This window comes from Phasianus colchicus, chromosome 25 (genome assembly GCF_987193195.1).
Source record: "Phasianus colchicus chromosome 25, bPhaCol1.hap1.1, whole genome shotgun sequence".
NCBI lineage: Eukaryota > Metazoa > Chordata > Aves > Galliformes > Phasianidae > Phasianus > Phasianus colchicus.
Window position 1 is genome coordinate 3,384,244 of NC_143460.1, and position 23,811 is coordinate 3,408,054.

General features: G+C 52.4%; 1 protein-coding gene across 5 annotated transcripts in view; it reads left to right on the plus strand.

Annotated features, from left to right (window-relative positions):
• The window catches only part of PLXNA2 (plexin A2), a 211,922-nt gene that overhangs the window by 148,199 nt on the left and 39,912 nt on the right, over positions 1-23,811 (plus strand). For all 5 annotated transcript variants that reach the window (XM_090124762.1, XM_090124764.1, XM_090124766.1 and 2 more), the window contains 6 exons: positions 1,514-1,648; positions 14,635-14,735; positions 18,028-18,151; positions 18,854-19,007; positions 19,567-19,663; positions 21,376-21,490. In XM_090124762.1, the coding sequence (XP_089980888.1) occupies positions 1,514-1,648; positions 14,635-14,735; positions 18,028-18,151; positions 18,854-19,007; positions 19,567-19,663; positions 21,376-21,490 (726 nt within the window). The remainder of the gene's footprint in view (positions 1-1,513; positions 1,649-14,634; positions 14,736-18,027; positions 18,152-18,853; positions 19,008-19,566; positions 19,664-21,375; positions 21,491-23,811) is intronic.

A 23,811-nucleotide genomic window follows, 5' to 3' on the forward strand; every position in this document is an offset into this window, starting at 1 on the left:
AGGGAGCGCTGGAAAACAGTTGTTTTGTACAAAGGTTGCAGATCCTTTGTGTCCGCAGCTTCCATTCCCATCTGGCTGCTAATCAGGAGTTTGCATGGAAGCGACTGATCCTTGAGGTCCCTTCCAACCCTGGCAATTCTGTGGTTCTGTGACTGTGTCTGGCAGTGCTGTTTGTTCCTCAGGTGACTTCATGGCATTGTCCCTGTGTCCCTGGGCTGGTGCAGGATTGTGGTGGTGCCCCAGTGGGGTTTGCAGGTCCAAACCACCTCTGGTTCCCAGCAGCTCCGGAAGGGATTGAGGTGTCCCCATTGGCACACGTGCAACTAAAGCAGGATGTGACCCTCTTTATTTGGATTTTGCTGTCTGTGTTCTCAGGGCTTTTGAGTCAAAGGTGTCATGGGTGCCAAGCCAGCTCTCCCTTTGCTCACATTCCCCTGCCCTTCTTTTATGTCATAGAAAAATCAGGTAAGGAAGGAGGAAAGAAATGCAGAAACCAAACCCAGCTGCATACCCCGTGTCTCTGTGTGTCGACAGGCATCAGCAGTGCTTCCTAGAAGAGGGTTTATTTAGAGCAGGGGTTCAGTGGAGCACCTGTGTGTGTGTGTGTGAGGATATTACTACGTTTCCTGCTGGAGTGGCACCTCTGTGACATCAGGCTCTGCCTTTAGCAGTCCCAGCAGCCCCCTCCCAGCTCTGCAGCCCTGGGGTCACCGCATGGCACCGGCCCGGCACGTGGCACACAGCCAGCATCAGCAGCCCTGCCGGCACCGTGTTGCAATCCAAGGGCTTTTCAAATATGCAAATCCTGGTAGGAAAGACAGTGTAAACTGTTTGTTTCTCCTCCTCCCTCTCCCCTCGTGCAGCCCCCAAGGCCATCAATTATTAACTTCTGGAGGAGACGGCACGTTCCTGGCGGCGCTGGGGATTGTCACAGCGTGGGCAGAGCTCTGCAGGCATGGAGCTGGCTGCTGGGGGTGTGGGACCTGCAGCTGTGGGGCTGAGCAGCTGTATGGCTGTGTTAGCACTCTGCTTGCTCGGGAGGAACAGCATGGCAGTGACATCTGCCTGGGGTTGGGCAGAGGTGGTGTCTTAGGAGGCTTCTGTGGCGGTTGTCTAAGTCTTGTTCCTCATGCATCTGGAGAGGAACCATCTCTGCAGTAATCTGATCAGGCTGTGGAATGCTCCGGCTCAGGAGCTGACTTGCAGTTGCATTTGGTGACTGCAGTCGTGGCACATGGGTGATCTGTGCGCTCACCTCGCAGCACAGAGCTTGCTCCTTCATTCTCTTGCGATGGAGAAATGACTTCAGATCCCGTGGAGAAAGAGCCTCTGCTCTGACTCCTGCGTGCACTCTGCTTGCCAGCTCCTCGTTCTGCCTCCAGGTCCCAAGCTGAGGGTTGGAATGAGATCCTTTTCCTCATTTTGTCCTCTTCCCCTTCCCCTCCACCCCCTGAAGTAAAATCTGCATTTGGCTGCCGTGAAATCACCTGCAATGTGGTTGTGCTTCTTCCAGATCCGAGCAGATGGCCCTCCCCATGGTGGAATTCAGTACGAGGTGGTGACAGTTTTCAAGGACGGGAGCCCGGTGCTCCGGGACATGGCTTTCTCCATTGACCACAAGTACCTGTACGTGATGTCGGAGCGGCAGGTAAGGACCCCCAGGGGCTGAGCTGTGTGAGCCCCACTGCAGAGCTCAGCTTCAGCTGCCTCTGCCCAGAGCTTGTCCTCTGTGCACATGGAGGATGGCATTCTGCTGGTTTATTGCTGTCTGCAAGTATTGGAAACTGAGCTGGGCTGCTGCAGGGGAAATGTGGTTTGGGGATGGGAACCATCGATGATCGGATAATGAGCTCCTGAGCTGCTGGCGTGGCTGCCTGCTCCCTGCAGTGAGCTTGGCAGGCTGCAGTTTTGCGTAGCTTTATCTGAGCATCCTTTATGATGGCTTTATTTTTTGATCTACCCGTATATTTTAAGTGTTGGGGTGAAAGGTGAGCACAGAGGTGGGACTGAGTGTGGTGCAAGCAGCTGCTATGCAGGTAGCGCTGAGCTTGTGCTGTGCCACCACTGCTGTGCCACCACTGCCATGTCACCATTGCCATGTCACCATTACTATGTCACCATCACCATGCCACCATCACCTTGCCACCATCACCTTGCCATCATCGCCATGCCACCATTGCCATGTCACCATTGCCATGTCACCATCACTATGCCACCATCACCATGCTACTTTGACTGGGTCAGCCCCCACCTTTAGAAACCAAAATCCTTTCTTGGCTCTGTGTAGACATAAACAAGTTTTATCTTCCAATATTATACTGTGATATTAAGTGGAGCATATCTTTAGTGATTACAAAGCTCTTAAGATAGGGGTGGTGTGAGTTGGAGGTTGCCAAACCCAAAGGCTGTAGAAAGCCAAACCAAAAAGATTCGAGTGGAAATTTATGGCCAGCAGCTCACGGGAGCCTGCAGCTTTGGGAATCCAGAATGGTGTAAATAAGGCAGGACCTCAGCTGGAGCACATCTCATCTGCACCGTTCTCTGAGACAAAAACAACACCAGAAGTCCCGTGCGCTGAGCCAGACTTTTGGGTTCACTGACTGCTGAGCGTTTTATTGGCTGTTACTCACCACTGTGTAATTCAGATTTATAGAGCTGGTGCCTCGTGGGTGGTGGAGACAGGAGGAGGGTTACATCTGAGGATGTCTGGATGCCATTAAGTGGCGTTGCCTTGAGTTAACCCTGTGAGTTAACAGCCAGCTTTGCACGCCTGGTGTGCGGAGACCTCCACCTGCTGCAGGAGAGACACAGGGAGCTGATGTGCTTAATTGTGTAACAAAAAGATGTGAGGAGAATTAGCAAAAATGGAGTGCTCCTGCAATGCAGATTCCATGCACAGCCCTCACCCCCTGGAGCTGCCCTCTGCCCCCTGGGGGTGTGTGTGTGCCATGGCCCCAGGAGCCCCCATGCTGACACAGTGTGGATGTTGTCAGCCCCACTGAACCCCACTGCCCCAGTTCTGGCAATGCTCAGCAAAATAGAGGGGGAGATGGTTTTCTTTTCTTCAGGAGTGCTTTGGTTGGAGCCTGATGGCTGCAGAGTGGGTACCACGAGGAGGAGAGAGGCCCAAGCTGAGGCTGTGAGCGGTGAGATGTGCCCTTGGAAGTACTGAGAATGCACAGCTCAAATGTATTCTGCAGTCTGAAGATCTGGAATAAGATGGAATTCTGCCACAGTGAAGTGGCACCGGAGCAGCTGTGCTGAGCGTGAGCTGGGGAGGGCTGCCCACAGTCTGTGGTTTCTAAGAAAGAAATAGGATACGAGCCTATGGCAAAACTGATCCGATAAACACTGCATTTCTGTGGGATTCAGCAAGGAGATGTGCTCCCATGGCACAGACTGGGAGCAGTCCTGAGCTCCGTGCTGCTGCTGGGTGGGGAGCAAACCATTGCATGGGTGCTGCGTTCTGCCTCGCACTGTGGTTGTGCTCAGAGCGCACGGCGAGCTGTGATGTGCACACAGGTGCTTCCAGCACATCCATTTCACTTCTGTGACATCTCCCTCCATGCTCTGAGCGGCTCTGTGCTGAATGTGGAGGGGAAGCATTTGCTTCATCCCAAAATCTGGAGCTCAGTCCTTCCCCACTCCCCCTGGCTCCCGTCCCAGCCCTGTCTGCTTCTCTCCAATTTATCTGCAGTCCTTTGGAGCTCTCTGTGAGCCTTTCATGTTCCACTGCCAACTCCTTCCAAATCAGAATATTTGACATTTGATTTCACTCCCACAAAGCACAGAAGCAACAGTTGCACAGTCTGGTCCCGGGGGAGAGGAGGAGAAAGAAACTTTGCTTCCATCCTCAGCACCAGTTCTCCAGCCACATGATTTAGGAGCACTCATTAGGAGCTTTCACAGGCTCTCTTGAAGCACCTGGCTTCAAATTCCTTTCATGGCAGAAGAGAAGTGATTCTGACCCTGACTATTTAAAGGAGACAGGCATTTCTTAGTGTTTGATTGCTTCAGCAATCAAACACGGTCCAGTCCATAAGCTGCCAGGGCTCGAGCATCACAAGATGCTGCTGGAGCATCAGTGAGACTGCATGGGGCTGCCCCATGTGAAGCAGGAGGGCCTTACAGACCTGTGTGCCTGCAGCTGGCCCCTGCGTGCTGAGCCTTACAGCAGCACCCTGCAGCCCTCCCTCCTGCCTGTACATCCCCATGACTGTAGGGAAAAGCTGTCTCTCCGTCTGCTCTGCTAGCAGTGAAATATTTGCTTAGCAAATGCCCCCGTGTCAGGAGCTGCAGAGCTGCAGGAGCCACTGGGGATGATTTGTTTCACCATTCCTTGTCCTGTGACCCCGTGCTGCGTAACTCCTGAGCAAAGGGTGTTGTGTTGGGCTGAGCTTTCTGGGTGCTGATGGAGGGAAGGGCGCTGCCAGGGTAATTTAAAAGAGTTTGGAATCAGAGTGAGGAAAACAAAGAGCTCCATCAATTCTGGGGTAGAGATGCTGTAAATACTGATGGTGTCCAGAAAAAAGAGTGAGAAAACACGATAAAAAATGCAAGAGATGTGGATAAAAGGGGATGGATTCATCAAGAAGGACAAAAGAAAAGAAAAAAAAAGGATGGATTAAATTTTTAACTGCCTTGTCTGCTGGTCAGACAACCACTGAGCTGAGCATCATTGCAGAGGACAGGGCTGTGCTGCAGCACCTGCGTGTCCCACACTCCTGCAGCCATGCAGGGCTTATTCCACTTCCCTCCCTGTGGTCAATTAGCAATAATTAAGAAATGTAGGTACAAGCTTGTCTGGGATCATTAACCATATCCATGTGATAAGAAGGATGTGCTAATGAATGCCAATTGACCAAAAGGCTGCAGTGTTTGGGGCTCTGAGGCTCAGGGACATCCTGCAGAGCTGCTGGGATGTATGGGCAGCCACCAGGACTCCGAGGGCGCAGAGCAAAGGGCAGACAGCTTTGAAGTAACACATAGTTGAAAAGTAAACTTCCCTGCAAGGAGCAGTAAGAAACCACCCCCGTGTGAAAACTCAGCGTCAGGGGTCGCTGGGTTTGTTTTGGTAATGGGATGTGTTTTAGACGCTGCTCACACGGCTATTTCTTTCAAGTGCTTGCGAGGTTTGCTTGCAGGGTTTGTTTGTTTTGGGTTGGTTTTACTTTGTATTAAGTCTATTTTTTCCCCTGCCAGTCACAGCCACAGGGTTCCCATGTATGTCCTTCCCTTTGCTATTCCTCCCCATCCACAGACCTATTGTTTAATTTTCAGACAGGCAACCGCAGTCCTGAAATCCTTCCAGAATTTCCCTGCATGCACGTACACCCACACTGATCCCCTGCTCAGAGCACTGGTGTGCACGGGACAGCTGCAGTGCAGAGCAGCTGCTCTGACACCATGTGCACCAGGTCTGCTTGCTGCTGGGGTTCCACGGGGCATTGCATTGCTGTGCCTCCCCCCTGTGCATCCTCCTGGCTTTGTGCTGCAGCACTGAGGGGTGACCTATGGGTGCAATGTCAGAGCCCCCCACCAAAGCAAGCTGGGATTTCTGATGCATGATGGACAAGCTGAAGCAATGCCATGCTGAGCTATGGGGGGTTTTGCCCCCTTTGGTCTCAGATGACCCCAGCAGGGCTGAGGGTGCTCAGGGACACAGCCAGAGCTCTGTGTTCCTCTGTCTCTCTATCAGAGCTGTTTAAAAGTCTCCCCCTCCCTGTGCTGCTGTGGCCATCCCCCCAGCAGCGAGTCTGGTGAGGAGGGGAACGGTTCACACCGGGCACGAATAGAAAAGAAACATAACTCACAATATGGTGAGAGGAGCTCTGAAATGGCACAAATTATTCTACTTTATACTTTAATTAGTTTGAATTAGCAATGGGAATAGATGCATAAAATGATCCAGTGAAGGGTGAAATGGAAAAAGGGATACGGTGTGGAGTATCACTTTATTATTATGAAGTTTGCAGGAAGAGAGAGCAGGCGATGAGCTGCTGGATGGGCTCTGAGTGCTTTGCAGGGAGGTGGTGAGGACTGTGCTGCAGCACAGAGCCCAGGGCTGCTCCATCTCTGCTCTGGGGGCAGAAAGCTCTTTTCCCTTCAGTGCTCTGAAAAGTTCTGCAAAATCAGATTGGTTGGGCTTTGACCTTCAGTCTCTGTATTATTTTTTGTTTCAGTTCAGATCACATGGGGAAGTAACAGCTCTAAGCGTGGTTTCTTGCAATAACACTGAAATGAGCAGGGCCAAAACACGCAGTCAGTTCCAGCCCAAACCTCAGGACACATCAGCCCAGCCTGTGGGATCTCAGGGCCGTCCCCTTGGCACCACTTGAACAACAGCTCTGCAGCTGGAAACCAAATTCCCACCAAAGCATTAGGAAAGCTTTCAAATGATCAGGGAAAAAAGAGTTCCTGCGGATTCCAGACAGCTTGGAAGTGATGCCTGTGCCCCGGGGGAGGTGGCTGTAATGGTGTTTCAAGCTGGGACTACATATAAAAGTTAAGGCTGGTTGCAAAGCAGAAAAACACAGCTCGTGGGTTTTGTTCTCGCTTTCCCTGCTCCTTCCTCTTCCAGGGCAAAATGTTTGCTCTGTAAAACTGCAGTGAAGATGCTGAGGTTTTCTAGAGCATTGTGCATGCAGCCCCCAGAGCTGCAGCCCTGCCCTGTGCCTGTGGGAGCTGCAATAGCTCCACATTTCTGGGCGATGCGTGAGGCAAAGGAGCCCCATGAATAATCTGCTGTTTGTCTTAGCGGCGTGCAGGAATGTACCCAGCAGACTAAACACAATAGGGCCAAGAGGAGGGCAGGCACCAGCAGTGCCCATGGTGGGGGCTTAAGGCCCCCCAAGTCCTTGCACTTCCAGCACAGCACCATTCTTCATCACTGCTCAGCTCAGCGTTCCATAGTGAAGCTGGGTGTAGGAATGGGAAGCACCAGCCATGGCTGAAGGGACAAACTGCTCACAGAGCCTTTGTCCACGTGAGCAATGGGAGCACGTTCAGCCACATCTGGAAGGGGCTGCAGCTGGCAGTGTGGTTTCAAGTTGGTCTGAGCAATGGTTGGGTCCATCCGTGGCACAGTTTGGGCTGCTACCGAGGCTTCATGGGTATCCACATGCTTCTTTGGATATTAATATATTCTGGGGTTTGTTCCTCCAGAACTACTTGACCTTTGGCAGTGTCAACCGACTGGTTACAGCAGCAAAAGATGGAGCTCAGGTGGGATTTTGCTGTTTCTGCCTCGAGGTGTCTCTGCTACATAGAGCATCTCCATGGCACTGTCAGTCCCAAGTACATCCATCATGGTTTCACTGCTCGTTGTCTGTGCAGACAAAGCATGAGAGTGGATTTTGTGTTGGGCGCTGACTCTGTGGCAGGCTCCAAAAGCAGCTTTGTTGGCCTCTCTGTGATCAGGTTTTGTGCCATGCTGCCCAACTCTGCTGGGCAGAACTGGGAGCATTTGTGGGCTTTTAACCCAGGAGGTGGCAGGGAATGGCTGAGTTTCAGACTGCGGTCATCCCTGTGCTCTGAGCACTGCACTCGGCGAGGCACAGCTGCTGGGAACTTGGCACAGGTATTTGGGCACGTGCTGGGAGCTGGCACAGGGGCATTGCTATGCCCAGCCCTCAGATGGGACAGAGCGTTGTGCTGTGTGCTGAGAGCTGAAGTCAGAGCAGTGCAGAGAAGGAAGGTTTGGGGGCAATCAGATGCCCAGCGTGCTCACACAGCACGGCTGCAGGTTGGCTTCTGCACGGATAGAACATGATGAGCACCACTCTGAAGTTCTGCCACCAACAACGACACATTCCCTCCTCCCCTCGTTGGCTCCACTTCAGAGTGTGTCTATCCACATTCTCTCACAACACATATTTATCTGCTCGGTGCCCTGGTTGGCTGTTTAATTGGCACTCGTGCTTCCTTTCAAGCAGAAGCAGAGCTGAGTGCAGGAGCAGCGCGTGGGCAGGACGGAGCTGTGCTCCCACCACAGCAATGGGACCTGAAAATGAAAAGGAAGCATGATGGCACAGGATGGCCACAGCCAAGGGATACTGAGGGCACAGTTCCAGCTATGTGGGGCACCCCATGTTCCTATGTCCTAGAATCATTGCTTGGTGCTGCAGCTCACGAGGGATGCTGCATTGTCTCCTAGCAAGCCACAGCCGCAGGTTTTTCCCATCTCTTTCAGCAGTGATTCACAGGCAACTGTCAATGCTTTGGGTGCTATTAATATCTCCACAAGAACACGATGATAAGTGGTGGTGGGTTTTTTTTTTGTTTTTAATTTATTTTTTGGAGAGGAATCAAGGGGGAAGAATGGGTGTGAAAATAACTCCTCCTCGTGTGGCTGGGCTGTGGTGTGAGCCAGCAGACAGTACTGCCCACAGAGAGAACTCACTGAAATGCCTTGCATTTAAAAAGAGCTGACCACACTGGAACTGTGATATTGGAGGAACTATGCCAGAAACAGCATTGCTGTGACTGCAGTGTGCAGGCTCCAGTTGCTAGCTGCAGGCGGGCTGGGATTTTTCATGTTGGGTCTTTGCTGTCAGTGCGCTTGGCACGCGGCTTGGGGAGCATCCTTGCAGAGCATCAGGGCTGGGCTCTGACCATGGTGTGAGTGGGAGTCAGCTTCAGCAGGGCGAGTTTGATGGGGGCTCTGAGAGCTTCCAGAGGTGCTGCTACCACCTCCAATGCAGACAGAACCCTTTCCAGCAGCCCCACACTGCTGTGGTTCTGCTTTGTAGTGGGAGTGGTGCTAGAGGAAAGGTGAGGATGTCATCGTGATCCCAGCTGGCAATTTCCTATCCTTTCTTAATGGACTGAACGTAGTCCCCATAACTATAAATTTTCCTGGCTTGGGTCAGTCGAAATTGGAGACTTAATGCTAGAGACGGACACATTTTTGTTTTATTTTTGCACTCTGTGTAATCACATTGATGGCTGCGCTGTAACGGTCCTGAATTATGGGTGACCAGAGAAAAAGAAGGCATCTCCTCCACTCCCCGTTGTTATTGTCTCTGGGTGCCGAGCAAAATGTGTAGGCTCCGGGCTAGATTGTGTAAATCTCGTTAGAAAGCCATTCCCAGCTAATGAAACCCTGGGAGAGAGGGATTTGCCTTCCCAGCCTCCAGCCCAGTAGCAGGGCTGGAATCAATCCATCGCAGCGCTGTGCGCTCGCTCCCCTCTCCCACGCTGTGTGCTGCCGCAGCCGCGGGTCAGCGATTTGTTGCGTCTGCACCCGAGCTGTTCCCAGTGACAATTATCTCCTCGGAAGAAAACTATAAAATAAAAATCACCGTGCGAAGCAAGTTCACCTGTCTTCACTCCGTACGGGGAAGCAGCGAGCGGACGTGTAAATAATTGCGCCTTCCCCGCCGTGCGCCTGCTCACAGCCTGCTTGGCAGTGTGCATTAATTCAAGGCACCGGCGCTGCTGGGGTGAACGGTTGGAGTGAAGGATCTGAGCTAAACACATCTCATCTACCCCTGTTTGTGCAGCCTGTGAATGTGCCAGAGCCACAGATCTCACTCGGGGTCGGGTTTGTTTGGCTGCGACTTCCTTGCTCCATGTGAGGGTTTAGCAGCACCCGCTGCGTGAAGTGCGGTGCGCTTTGTGCTTTGTGCTTGATGGCCTCTGTGGTGGTGGTTGGAGTCTGGAGTGTGTCTGCTGTGTTAGTAGTGTTTGTGCAAGGAGCAAGCAGAGCTCTTGCAATGCTGGCTGCGGATCTGCAGCCTCGATGTTGTGCTGATCAGGGAGGTTTGAGGATGAGGCATGCTGCTGTTGGGTACCAGCAGGGTTCTGGTCCATCTGGGCATCACTGCCTTGCAATGAGCGCTGTGCTCTGCAACCTGGGAAATGTACTGCAGTGCTGCTGGACACGAGGTCATCTGTGCCTGTTTGTAATCGAGGTTGGAGAGCACAGCCCTCTGTGCAGCTGTGCAACAGCTGAGGTGGAATTGTGCTGGTGAGAAAAGCACGCGGGCAATGGCTGCGTTGTTCTGCGTTCTGTCTCCCGCCTGTCCCTAGGAACAGAGGGGATCCTGTGTGTGTAATGCAGTCTCTGAAGGTTTGAATACTTTTTTCTGCTCTAACTAATCTTTTTAAAGGCTTGACAGGCTCGTGTTCTGTAATTGAATGCATTTTATTTAGAAAATAACATTTAGTGCCACTTTGGATTTCCAATTATTCTTCAATGGGGCTTTGAGGGCCTGACGCCTTTCTCATTTTGGTACTCACAAATGATGGTAACATCAGAGCAAGGAAACAGCAAATTGTCTGTGCTGCTGATTGCTGGGCTCGGGGGGAGCAGCAGGGTTGCACTGCGCCTCAGCGTCAATCCATTGAATGGAATGGCAGCATTGCACCAGCAGCAAACGTGCCATCACCCCATGCCACGGCTCTGTGCCATTGCCTGTCCTTTTCTCGCTGCCTTGTGCCACCTTTGCAGGCTCATGCCCAGCAGATGAGAGCAGAGGGACAATGCTCCTGAAGGCTGAATGGCTCCTGCAGGGCATTGCTGCCCTTTGGTGCTGCCCCAATCACAGCATCAGACAGAGGTGAAGAGTAAGCGGGGATCCAGAGAAGATGGGGAGCAAGGAGCACGACCAGTGATGTTCACTGCTCACCCAGAGCGCATCTCCTTCCTACCCCTGTGCCTGCCAGTTTTGTGAGAGAAGGACAAAGAGAGGAAGCAGATAACTGCAGAGGTTCATTTGCCAATGTCAGCTGCTGGTGTCTCAGAAATAGAGCCATCAGTCTGTCCCTCCTTAGTGCTGGGTTGTGCAGGCAGCTTTCTGCTTGCAGCATGGTTTATTCACAGCTCCCCATTTTGCAGGGAGGGCTCTCCTTTTCCCCCCTTTTTTCCCAGGGATGTCCCTAGCACCGCTGTGCCCCTCAAGTGCAGCTCCCCACAGGAGCTCTCCCATCCTCTGCCTTTGCATGGGTTGGGGTTTGCATCCTGTGGGACCTCCAGCCCTGCAGGAAGACACAGCCAGAGAGAAAATTCTGCTTGGAAGCACTGGGAGCTCCTTCATAGGGCAGGAGGGCATCAGCACAGTGCTTCTGCTGCCTCATCCCCATTGGGGTCAAAGCAGCCTTGGCCCCAGTACCCAACACTTGCACTGCTCTTTGCCCAGCATCTGGGAAAGGAATGTTGAGGGCTGCTGTGCAAACCAGCTGCTGTCTGAGCAGGCTTTGTTTCCAGTGTAAATCTGCTGTAGGGAATGATTTAACCTCTATTTGTTCTTTTCTTTGTATCATTTCATTAAATAAGATTTATACAGGTTTAGCACTGGAAGGATGGCCCATCCCCTGGGCTGGGGCAGAGCTGAGCACATTGCTCCTTTCCATGTCCCTGCTTCACGTGTTGTTTCAGGGCTGAAAACACAGAGGCTGCCTTTCATCCCCAGCAGATAAATGCCACCAAGCACTCAGGAACCACCTATCCCCGATCTCTTCATTAGCAAAGCTTCTGATCAGGTTCATTTCACAGTCCCTGGGTGGGAAGGAGGACGCTGAGCTGCAGAGCGCAGAGCGCATTGCTGCGAGCAGCAGCTTCCAAGTGTGCAATGCCTGGCTCCTGCACAGAAATGCAAGGACTCAGTGCTGTGATTGGGACCAGTTGCCCTCAATACTGGAGATGTTGGAGATGTGCTGGAAATGCTGCCTGGTGCTCGGGAAAGGAGGAGGGGGAGCTTCCAGCCCCGCTCTCAGCTCTGCAAGGTCTGCTGTCCCCCTGGGGAGGGATAAGCCGTGCGAGCGCTGGGAAGGGAGGAGGAAATGTCTTTTAACAGTAAATATGGCCTTGTTATTTATCAATGCAGAGTAATTGAAGTAATTTCATGTCGTTTTTAAATGCAGTGTCTAAGGATCTAATCTATCTGTCTAATATTAATGGGTAATATTTGGTTGCCTCATTCATTCATTACTGTTTTCATTAAGACTCTAATCCCGTTTAGGAGTCTGTTTGTCATGTTAAACTCCTCTGTTTTATCTTAGCCTGCCACGATCCTTTTAACAACTTCACTGAATTCATGAGTTGTGGGCTGGCAGCTCGGGAGGGGCTGTGCAGTGGGTTCTATGAGGAGAAGGGAGCAGAGAGCTGAGGGCAAAGCAGCAATTTCAATAAGCGCAGCCCAGCACCATTTTTCTACTGAGCTCCAAACTATAACACCATGCATAACTCCAGAATGGTGCAGAATTCTATTTTCACTTCTCGCCTGCAAAATAGAGAGGGAAAGAAGAAGTGTGCACTTAATAATTATTCATCTTAACTCATTTCCTGCTCTTTAAACATGTTGGTGGCTGCAGGGAGCGTGCTGTGAGTCGCAGGGCACCAGGCAAGCGCTGGACGTGGGCCATGAACTGATGTGAGATGAAAGTTCACTGCATCCCTCTGATCCCCACACTGATCTCCACCTGAGCCCAGACATTTTGGCCTTTCATCCTTATTAATTAGTTCCCCAGAGGCTTGGGCTAATCAGCACAAAGGAGGGGTCCCAGCGGCAGGGCGGTCTCGCGGTGCCATTTGTCAGAAGTCGGTGCCAGCGTTTGGAGATGGCCACTCCTGGTGGCAGTGGTGATGCGTGTGGTTGGAGCCAAATGCTGCACACGTGTTGGGAAAATGCCCCACCGTGTGCTGCTGGGAATTGTGCTTACCCTGCTCAGAAAGTATCTGGATCCCTGCGCTTTGCCACTTCTCATCCTGTGAAGGTGATGATGAGGTTCTTCCAGCAGTGAAGCCACACTCACTGCAAATGTTGCTTGGATCAGAGTTGAAGGGACTTTGTCTGCATGCTCCTGCAGTGCTGTAATTAAAGAATCCCCCTGTAGCCATGGAAACGCTGTCCCTGTGCCCTCTCCCACTGTCTGCCCAATGCTGCAGGTGTCCATGGACACTCAACTACCGCATGGAAAGGCAGAGCGTGACCCTGCTCCATTCCAGGACCTAAAGGATGGGGGTCGTTTTGCTCTAGGGTGCTCTACAGTGCTGCTGGGGGGCTCCTTGGTGCTCCTTCATTCAAACTTGCTTCCCTTTTGCTTTCCTTCCATCCCACTGCTGCCCTGCATGAGGCACTGTGTGTCTGTCCTGGGTTGCAGTGGTGTGAGCTCAGCTCCAGCTCTGCTCAGCACAGGGTGAAGTGGAATTTGGGGACCTGAGGTCCCTGCAGCACTGACCCAGACAGCAAGGAGGAGGAGCAGCGGGAAGAAAAGTGCCAAACTTTGTACAAACTCCTGAGAAAGTTTGGCTTTCCCTTGCCCTGTTACCTTGATGTGTTAACAGCTGGGACTGGTGAACCGGCGCTCCTGCCCACAGCTCTCTTGCAGCAGCATAAAGCAGTGGCATTGTGGCATGAATGAAGACAAAATCACAGTGGAAAAGTTCATCAAGCCTGGGCTCCTGCTGGCTGAGTGATAGATAGCTTTAATGGCACAGAGCTGGCCAACACCACCCCATTCAACACCGATTTCCCATGAGCTGTGCAGTGCAGTGGGAATGGGGCACATGGGCTGAATGAGACCCCGCTCTTCTGCATTCCTCCCTGCACATTTCCCCAGCATTGCAGCTCTCCGTGCAGCCAGGCTGTGTGCATGCATTGCTCCCAGCTCCCTCACACACGTCCCACTCTGCTCAAAAAAAAAAAAACCAACCCCTGCACGATTTTTGTTGTAGGCAAAGCTGTCGAGTAGGGCTCAGGAAACAAGAAGAATAGCGGCCCTATTGGTGTCATGTTTAGAGAGGAACTGGGTTCTCACTGTGTCAACAGCACTTGGCGTGACAGCAGCCTTTGTGGGATGCACACTGCTCCTTTCAGGGCTGCCCAGCTGCTGCCAGCCGCAGTCCGGCCCCGTGCAGGAACTGCTCTTTCCCTGCCTACTTGCATATCTGGTTCCCTTCTTCTTTTGTGGAAGAAACGTTATGCCTGCACCGGTTTGAGGGATCCCAAAGCAGGAGCAGGAAGACAGCTTTTGCTATTGGGATTAGTGTGTGTTTATGAAGTATATAGGGTCCTTCAATTCCCCCAGCAGTGGGGAACCCAGCCAAAGCTTGCTAGAACCTCCCATCGCCATTAAATGGATGCACAGCTGTTGCTGTGCTGCTGCTCCAGGGCTGTCCACTGGGTCCCATTGGTGGAAATGGCCCTGTGCTGGAGGTGGCAGTGAGCTGTGAGCAGCCAACCCTCACTTGCTGCTCTGTGGGCGGCTGTGGGGCAGTGTGCTTTGTTCAGCTCCATTCTGATTCACTGCAGTGCCACCTCGGCTGCAGGGAGGGGCTGCAGGAGCACCACACCTGGTGGGGGTGGTAAGGAACGGATTGAGATGGAATTGGACATCTGGGGTCAAGCAATGATCCATGGCCAAATCCCTAAATTTGAGCCTTTGGGGTTTTTAATGCTGATAAATGGATCAGGACTGTGCTGTGTCGTACTGATGTGTCCCACTGGGCTGGGTGAGCTGCACCCCACAGTTCCTGACAATTCAGCACATACTGTTGGCCAGCTTACACATGGGTGTCAGCCTGAGCTCCAAGTCTGTTAATTGCTTGTGTGTTGCTTAACCCACCTCCCCCACTCAACTGCTCTTTGCCAGCAGACCCACTGAGGCTGTGCTTGTCCCTTGTCCCTGCAGGTGTCCCGTGTGCCCGTGGAGTCCTGTGAGCAGTACACGACCTGTGCAGAGTGCCTGAGCTCGGGGGACCCGCACTGCGGCTGGTGCACCCTGCACCACACGTAAGTCAGACCATGGCAATGAAGCACCTCTCAGTGCTTCCCGTGCGAAAAGCAAAATGAGGCTGAAGTCCCTCAAATCCATCCTTCCCCTGGGTGTTTCCTGCATTGCGGTTTGAGTAGCATTGAAGATCCCTGAGCTCTTGAAGAATTCCTACTGTAGGAGAGTGGATTGCACGCAGCACGCAGGGAGGTGCCATGGGAGAGTGCAAAAAAAGCAGAATTGAAACCTGGGGGAGCAGAGCTGTTGCATTTTGCATGTCCCCCATTGCTCGAGCTGCAGTCCTTCCTGATTAATGGGGAATTTTTAGAGGTGAGAGTGAGTTTAATGATATGAGCACGACTTTGGAACGGGGAGCAGCACCGAGCCCTATTGAGCAGAGCTGGAAGAGCTGCTGTAACGCAGCGTGGTGAGGGCAGGGAGCAGCAGCTGCAGCTGTCCTGGGGGGCAGAACTGCACATCCCAGGCACTGCAGGGAGGGCCGTTCCCAGGGGCACTGAGGGAAATACGCTCTGCATTCAGGAGGTGTTTGGGCTCTTTCTTTCCCCCACCACCAGAATGATCACTTCCTATGGCGGAAGGGGGACCACCGGGCAAACACTGATGGGGGGGAGGAAGGGCAAACCCGGAGGATACAGGAGGAGAGGAATAGAAATCCCTCCGGCCCCGTGCCAGCTTGCAAAGCAGCCCCCTTACATGCATGGAAATCGGGGCGGAGGCAGAGCAGAGTTCAGGGCCCCGCACAATGATGCTTGGCCACATGCCTGAGCAGCAGGTGTTGGAGAGAGAGAGAGAGAGGAGGAAGGCAGGCTCAAATGCAAAATCCGGCCTGGATTAGGGACTTGCGTGCTTTGGGGTGCAAAACAGCTTCCAGTGCCCACCGGGGCTCGTTTGGCTTGCAAGGAGTTGGTGTTGCATTGAGGAAAATAGGGTAAAACCATTGCAGGAGCATCCCTGGTGCACCCAGCCCCAGTGCCATGCCTGCACCGTGCCCCCAGGTGGCATTCTGCACAGGGTCCCTGCTCGCTGCAGGCTGCAGGCAGGTTGGGTGGATGTGCCTTTGCTGCTACTCCTTGCACCCCTGTAGCAGCTCCTCTGCAAGGATCAGCGAGTGCTTTCCTGATACTAATGAACTGCATCTTCATGAGCCACCTGGGAAGCAGGTAAAGGTTGTTATCTTCATTTTGCAGAGAGAAAACTCTCAATGTCAAGAGGAGAGCAGAGTGCTGTTTCCTCTGCCCACTTGGCTGTGACATTTGGGCATTAGCATCCTCCCGCCAACACTTTCTTCCCTGATGTCAATTCTCAACCCTGCACTTCTTGCTCTGCTTGAAGCAACGATCATGTTTTTAGCCTTTGTCTTAAGGTGTAAATAATTGAGTTTATCTTGCTCTTCCTGAAGCCTCTGTCATATTTGTTGGGAGGCCCCAAGCGCTGGAGTGTTTGTATTTCATTTGTCATCTTTCTCCTCTAACTTGTGTGCGTGTTCCCCTCCTGCCAGCTGCTCCAGCTGCTCGTGGCTCAGTGAGGGCAGGCTGGGATGCTCCCGCTGTGCTCTGAGGGCTGCCAAAGTGTTTGTTATGGGGTCTGGATTGTAAACAGCGACGCATTGGATGTGTGAGATGGATGCAGGGAGCAGTGCCTGCTCCAGGTGTGCTGCTGTCAGAGCCTTGAGTTAGGGATTAAGGCTCTGTTGTATGGCGGGGTGCTTGCACGCACGTGTGCACACTGAGAATTGAAGAGCAGTGGTGCTCAGGAGTGAAACCATCTGTGGGGATTCCAGCAGTGCACACGTGTGGGTGACTCCATGGCATGGAGCTGCAGGGCTGGAGCACCCTGGGAGCATCACTGCTTTGGAAGGTGCTCAGCCACCTGTATGTGGCAGGTGCTCGTCCTCCTGCAGAGCTCCCCAGCATTTTCCTCATGGAAGGAGGAAGGCTCGCTCCTCCTCCTCTCATTCAAGTGGTTCCTTGGGAGCAAGCAGAGGCCTCGAGGAGATCATTAAAGACTCTTTAGCCCCGTGGGATCCAAAACCCACAAGGCTCTTCCATATGCTGCTCTCTGCAAGTCTGTTATTGTCTACAGGCCTATTTATCTCTGTTAGGGCTGTTGCCATAAATAGTATGATAAAAAAGAGCCATTCCAGCGAGTCAATGAGATAAAGGCTCCAGTCAAGAGCTCACTTTAAAGCTATCTCAGAGATTCACTTAAACCTCAATAACTCTTCCTTTGGCAGGGTTCATATTTAGCTCCATTGTACTCCAAAAAAAGGGGCTGAGGAGAGCAGCAATGTGTGCTGGGTGTCACACTGGGTGCTGGGAGAGGACAGGGTGAACTTTGCTTTTCTTATTGGAACACTGATGGCACGCAGGGCTGTTGGCAGTGCCTGCATCCCCCGACCTCTGCACCACGATAGTGAGCAGGGTCTGAGATGCTGCATGAGAAATGATGAAGTTTGCTGGTAGTTGGTTAATGCATCAGGAGGGCACTGTGTCACCTGCTGCTGGGGAGTGGGTTTTGAAGAGAGAGATTTTGCCCAAATGACATGAAATAGAAAAAACCCCGAGGGACCCCAGTGCTGTGCTGTGTGGTATCTGTCAGACACATGCACAGTCCTTCCCTGCCTCCCCAGTGGGCACACTCCAGTACCCCTGGCATTAACTCAGGCACACGTTTCCCTGCAGCAGCTGTAGCTGCAGCCATGGCACTGCCATACTTTCCATTTCGGAGCTGTTTCTGTCCTTTCCCTGTTCTCACACTGGACTCGTTTTTTGTGTTTGAGCCCAATTCTGCATCAACGTTTCATTGTGCTCTGAGGACACCTGCCATAGGAAAATAGGGATCATGGGATGCATTCCTGAGGGTAGGAACAGGAGGGATCTGGGAGCGGGGCAGGACAGCTGGTGAGGAGCAGCCTGCAGCCACCAGAGAGGAAATCCCTGCTGCTGGCACAATGCACTCCTCAGCACCAGGAAAAGACAATTAACTGCGTGCTTTTGTTTTAATTGGAATGGAGGCATCACCTTGTTACTACTTTACATTTTATTTTCTATGCATCTAATGAGTTTATGGCTTGCAGGAACGAGGTGTGCAGAACCCTTTGGTCCTAACCTGGCAATCCATGCCTGGTCCTGGGCAGAACATCACCCGCAGTCCTTCCCCTACCCAAAACTCTGCTCACCTTTCAGCTCCGTGCGCTGATGTGCGTTGCCGTGTGCTGATGATGTGCACTGCCATGTGCTGATGATGTGCACTGCCATGTGCTGATGATGTGCACTGCCATGTGCTCCCCAGGTGCTCCCCAAGGGACAGCTGTGAGCGGGCTGACGAGCCGCACCGCTTTGCCGACAGCATCGGGCAATGCATGAGCATCATGGTGCAGCCCAGCAGCATCTCCGTGTCGCAGCACAGCCTGCCGGTAAGCGCTCCACTCTCCAGCCTTTCTTCCCTTCCCACTGCACAACTGTTTTCCCATGAAGTCAGGCTTGCAGAGGGATGGGTTAGGAGAGCCAAGGGGGGAGAATGGGGTGCAGGGATGACGGCAACAAATTCCCCCTTCCCCATGGGCCCCAGCTCACATTTCTCTCGATCTGGTTTCATGAACTGTTGAAAGGAAAGGCTTTGTTTCCCCAGAAGCTGTGCCCAGTGCTGGCTCTCTGAACGTCCCAGCTGCTTCTCCTGAGCTCCCGGTGCCCGTGGATGGGCTGCAGCAGCTGCAGCCTCTCCTGGGACCGGACTGCATGGGGAGCTCACTGCTGCTGCAAGTGCTGGGAGCTGCTCCTGGCTGTGCAGATTCCTGATGCAGTTGAGGGTAGCAGGGGTTTTGTAGAGCAAGCAGCTCCCTGAATTGCAAAGGCTCAACGAGGCATTTGTGCATCATTAAACTGTGCATCATTGAATGCCATCCAGAGGGACCTGAACAGGTTCAAAAATCAGGCCCACAAGAACAGATTGTGATCCAACAAAGCCAAGTGCAAAGTGTTGGCTTGGGGTAATCCCAAGTCTTTGTACAGAGTGAGGTTTGAAGGGCTCAGTCCCAGCAAAGCAGCAGTCCTGACTGCATGGAGCGGGTCAGGGCTGTCCCACCAACACGCTGCTGCTGTTCTGTGCCCCCATGCAGCTCAGCCTGCTGGTGAGCGATGCCCCAGACCTGGCTGCTGGTGTCACCTGCCTCTTTGGGAACCTGACAGAAGTAGAGGGCCAGGTGGTGGGCAGCCGAGTTGTGTGCGTCTCACCGGCTGCGAGGGATGTCCCAGCCATACCCGTGGATCAAGGTGAGCAAACAGCTTTGGATTGTTCCTCCATTAACGTCGCCGCTGTCGTACTTGCTCTTTCCATAAAGAAAGAGACTTGCTTAAAACTCATTTTCTCCTTGGCGTCCTTCCAGGTGTGTCAGCTGTGCTGATGTCTTTGTGTCTCTGTGACACGGTATGGAGACTGAGAAGTGTTCAACTCAGGGAGCCAAGGCTTGCAGTGGTGGCAGGGCTACTGCAGGAGTACCACAGCCCAGCAATCTGCTCTTAATTAACCCAAGGCTGAGGCCCCCAAAAAGCACTGCTGAGACTCCCAAAAAGCACTGCTAACAGCCTTGCTTCTACTGTTATCTCCTACTCTTGGGCTAGGCTGAGTTATTGTGCTTTTGTACAAGAGGCAGAATTCCAATATGGAACGGGATGTCATCCCAAACTCGTTTCAGCTGTGCCCTAAGGCAGATTCCCCACCCCTCATATGCATTTTGCTATCTGCTCTTATCTGTGTCCGAGGATTTGTGGCTGAATCCCCTGTGTTCCCCTGTTTCCTCTGGGCACTGACTGGCTCTGTCCTGCTCTGCAGACTGGTTCGGTGTGGTGCTGCAGCTGAAATCACAGGAGACGGGGAGAACGTTTGTCAGCACGGAGTTCAAGTTCTACAACTGCAGTGCCCACCAGCTGTGAGTGCCCACCCTCCTTCCTGGGGTGCAGGGGGGGATCGTAGTGGGATGGGGTGCACCCTTCAGCCAGGTGCTTTGTACCTGCTGTGGATGGAAGCTCCAGCTCCCTGCCCTCTGAGCAGCCTGCAGCTCTCCTGCCTGCTGAGACAGAGGCTGCAGGAGCCTGAAAAAACCTTAACCTGCTGGTGCCCCCAAGCTGCTCCATCCTGCAACTGTGAATGTGGATGCTCTCAGAGGATGAAGCAGAACCAAGTCCAGGATGTGGGCTGGGAGCAGCAGGGCAGAACCCAGCACAGCAGTAGTGCTGGGTTGGAAGGCTCCGTGCTGCTTTGAGCACAGTATGTGCTGTTCAGCCCCCTGCTCTGCTCACCCTGGCAGGCACACACATGGCTGTGTGTGAGCATCTGAAGTGTTTATAGATTTCTCTTTGGAAGCACAGCAAGCATCAAAGCACCCAAATGAAAGGCACACAGGACCTGGCATGGGTCAGGCAGCGAGTAGCAGTGCCTGCAGGGTGGGCTGTGTCTCCCACTGCAGGGCTCAGCTCTCAGCTCTGCTTTTGGAGCTCTGGTTTGCTGCCCGGTAGGAGTTGAGAAGTGCCAGCATGGGGTCACTGAGAGCCTTTCTGCCCTGGATTTGAAGCCCTGAGCTATGGGAAGTTCCCTGCTGCACTTGGAAGAGGGCTGTGTGCTCTGATGAGCTTGGCTAGCAGTGGATTTTTCTAGGCATGCATTCAATATATGTTTTTTTTACTGCAGAGGCACCAGGATGAAAGAAGCCCTGAGGGTCCTCCAGCCCCCACTGCTGCCTCTCCCGGTGGTCTGCATCCCCTGCTCCAGTGCCTCTTGCTGTGCTGCAGTTTTGCACTGCTCTGTTCTTGCCCCCTGTCCCTCAGTGACAGCATTCCCTGCTCCTGCTGGCACTTACAGTCCTGTCTGTGTCTTTGCTGGGTCCTCAGATTTGCCTGAGAGGTGACTTTATAGGACCCCTATTTTCTCCTCCATGTGGAGGTTTGGATCAGGAGAGGCAATGCATCTTTTCTGTCCCTTGGCTCCGTCTGACCATGCCTTTCTCAAAGCTCATGTTTGGAGATAAAGTGTGAACATGGTTGTAAATTCTGTAGCGCTTACATCATCCTGAACTCATTATCAACCAGTTCAACAAGGGCACGAGCCAGCCTTGCAGGAATGAATCACAGCACGCATAAAGCAGAAAGGAATACAGGCCTGAGCCAGCATAGGAGGGGACCTGTTGATCAGAGACCCTTTCCTGCAGCATGGCAGAGCAGGCAGGGGAGCAGCTGTGGTTGCACAGCAGCATGCACAGGGACATGGTGCATGGAGTGTGCACCCTGCAGGCATCTGGAGCTGCTTGGAGTGGTAGAGAGCTTTGTGCCCGGTCAGGAAGGGGGTAGGTTTTGCAGACAGCTTTTGCTAGACACTGTGTTGGATGCAGGTATTGTGAGATCACCAGGCTCAGCTCTTGAGTGTGTGAATTGTCATGGTCAGGGACCTTGCTGGCGGCTTTTGCTTTAAGTTTTCACAAGATAAGGAAGAGATGCACTGGAGACATGGAGTCATTCTTGAAGCAAAGGAGAGGCAGCAGTCCTTAAAGCCAGATCAGATCGAGAGGCCGTGTTCTGGCTCAGGACTGGCTCACCCCTTGCAGCACGGGGCTCCCAACCTGGTAACCCCCCTTCTTTTCTCCCCCAGGTGCCTCTCCTGTGTGAACAGTGCTTTCCGCTGCCACTGGTGCAAGTACCGCAACCTGTGCACCCACGATCCCACCACCTGCTCCTTCCAGGAGGGACGGATCAACATCTCAGAGGTACCACGCTCTGCCTTCAGCTCTTTCTTGGTTGCTTTTCCTGTGGCACCATGAGCAGAACCAGCGCTGTGTGAGGCTGTTTGACTTCTGTCTGGTTTTGCATCTGGAAGTGTAGCTGCAGCAGGAGCACAGCAACCCAAGTGTTGGTGCAGGATGAGTGATGTGCCTCAGCCTGAATGCTGAAGCTGATGCTGCCTTCAATACGTGGGTCTGCTCAGGTTCAGTAATAACCGTAATTAATCTTTTAATTGCTGTAGTGCTTTCCTTTGGGATCTCAGGGGCTTTACGAAGCATGCAGGGATCTGCCCAGCAGTGAGAGCAGCGGAGAGCTGCTGGTGGGACTCGTGGTGCTTCATTCTGGGGCTGCTGGCAGCTCTGCAGCTGGGCCTGGAACCCAATTGCAAATTGATTAAGAAAGGAATTACAGATGCAAAGAGCCCCAGACTTTGGAAAAGAGAATTGCTTCAGGTTTCAAGCGCTGAGGACCAGAAGCGATCTCTCTTAGCTGTTAATAAAAAGTGTGGGGCTCAATTCCAAGAATGCTTTTAACACTTAGAAGGAAGCAAAGCCTATTATCGGCTTTGCCAGGTCTTCTGTGTTTTCCAAGGTAAAGGGATCCGTGGAGGAAAAGAGTTTGTTAGCACTGATTCCTGATGAAAGTTACCACCAACTCTGCAATTTGGGACCTTTGCATCTTGTCCACTTCTTTGCAGCTGTACCCCAGCAGCAGTGAGGCTGAGGCAGAGCTGCATGGTGCTCTGCCATGGTTTCATCTAGCACAGAGCAGATGCAGCCGGGCAGGGTCTGGTCCTGGTCCCCCTGCCCTTACACAGAGCTGTGGGGCAGATGGAGGACTCCTAGGGACAGGATGGCCAATGCACGGTGCCAGCCTCATGCCACCCCAATTGGGGACCACGGGATGCACTCACAAAGTGCAGTGAAGAGTCTCATGCAGGGTACAGACATCCAAGGAGAAGTGTCTGCTCTGGGGAAAAACCAAAAGCTTTCCCAGTCCAGTTCAAAGCCAAGAGATTTCCTTTTAAGATAACAGGAGAAAGCAAAACCTTTGCTTTTGCTTCTCTCGAGGGGTGTGTGTTGTTTCTTTTTTTCTCCTTCACACTCAAAGCGTTGCCCTCTTCCCAGGCTGTACAATTGCAGTTCTCACTTTCATAGGTCTTCTGCCCCAGGATATCAGGAGTGTTTGACAAGTCTCTGCTAAAGTAGGACACGTCCCTTGCTTTGCTCCAGGAGTGCGTGAGACTTCCCAGCAGTCATGCCTCTGCCCATCCCTGCTGGGCTGATGGGCAGTCACAGCTCCAAGGCTTTGTCTTCCCCATTCTTTCAAGTTCTTAGCCAGGATGTTACACAGTAATATAACACCTGGCAATGATTTTTGATGAGGGCAAACAATAATGATGTAAATACTCCATTACTTATCACGACTTCTCTGTACCTCTAAACACACAGGTAAAGTCAACCAACCACCCAAACCCAAATGTTTGCTTATTTGAGGTGAATGAATGGCCACTAGTGTACACCAGGCTCTCCTAATGCCCTTACTGTGGGCATTCCATCCTGCACCAAATAAGTGCCTCCTGAAAAACTTCCTCTCCTAAAGCAATTCCAATCACAGTGGCCTCAGTGTATTGGCTTAACAGCATCTCTCCCTTTGAATCCCAAGGTCTGTTGTGCACAGAGTCCTCTGCAGAGCTTCAGCCTCCAGGGGTCTCATGTGGAGCTCTGTGCCTATGGCATCATGTTAGCATGTCCTGGGGGTTGGGTTTGTGCCTGTGTGGCTCATGGCTGTAGGATGTGTTGCTGTAAATGTACGAAACACAGAGATGAAGAGGAACGTGGACACAGACATATTTGTACACCCATCTCAATGGAGGGCTAGAACCAAATAAATCCTATTAGTTTCCCAGAATGTGGGATCCCTTCCTGCTTTGATGTGTGGATAATGCCATTTCCACATGTGAGATGCTGAATCAGGGGAGCAGAGCGTTTCAGATTCTGGAAGTTAAGTGCAGAACCAGATTTAAGCTCTGTTCTGACTCCGTGGATTTGGGATTTAAATTATTGCTGCTTTTAGAGCAACGTCTTTGCACCTGGCTGTGCCCTTTGATGCTAAGCACTGCTCGATGCACCTTGAAGGATATAAAACAAACCAAACCTTCCTCATACCTGTTCCTACTGTCCTCAATTTGAATGCCTAAATGGGAACTCTGGTGCATGGGATGCAAACAAGGGGTGCGTTTCCATCCCGTGAAGTCATCACATGGCTTTGCTGGGTCCCATCTCAGTTCTGAGGGTGAAGCCCA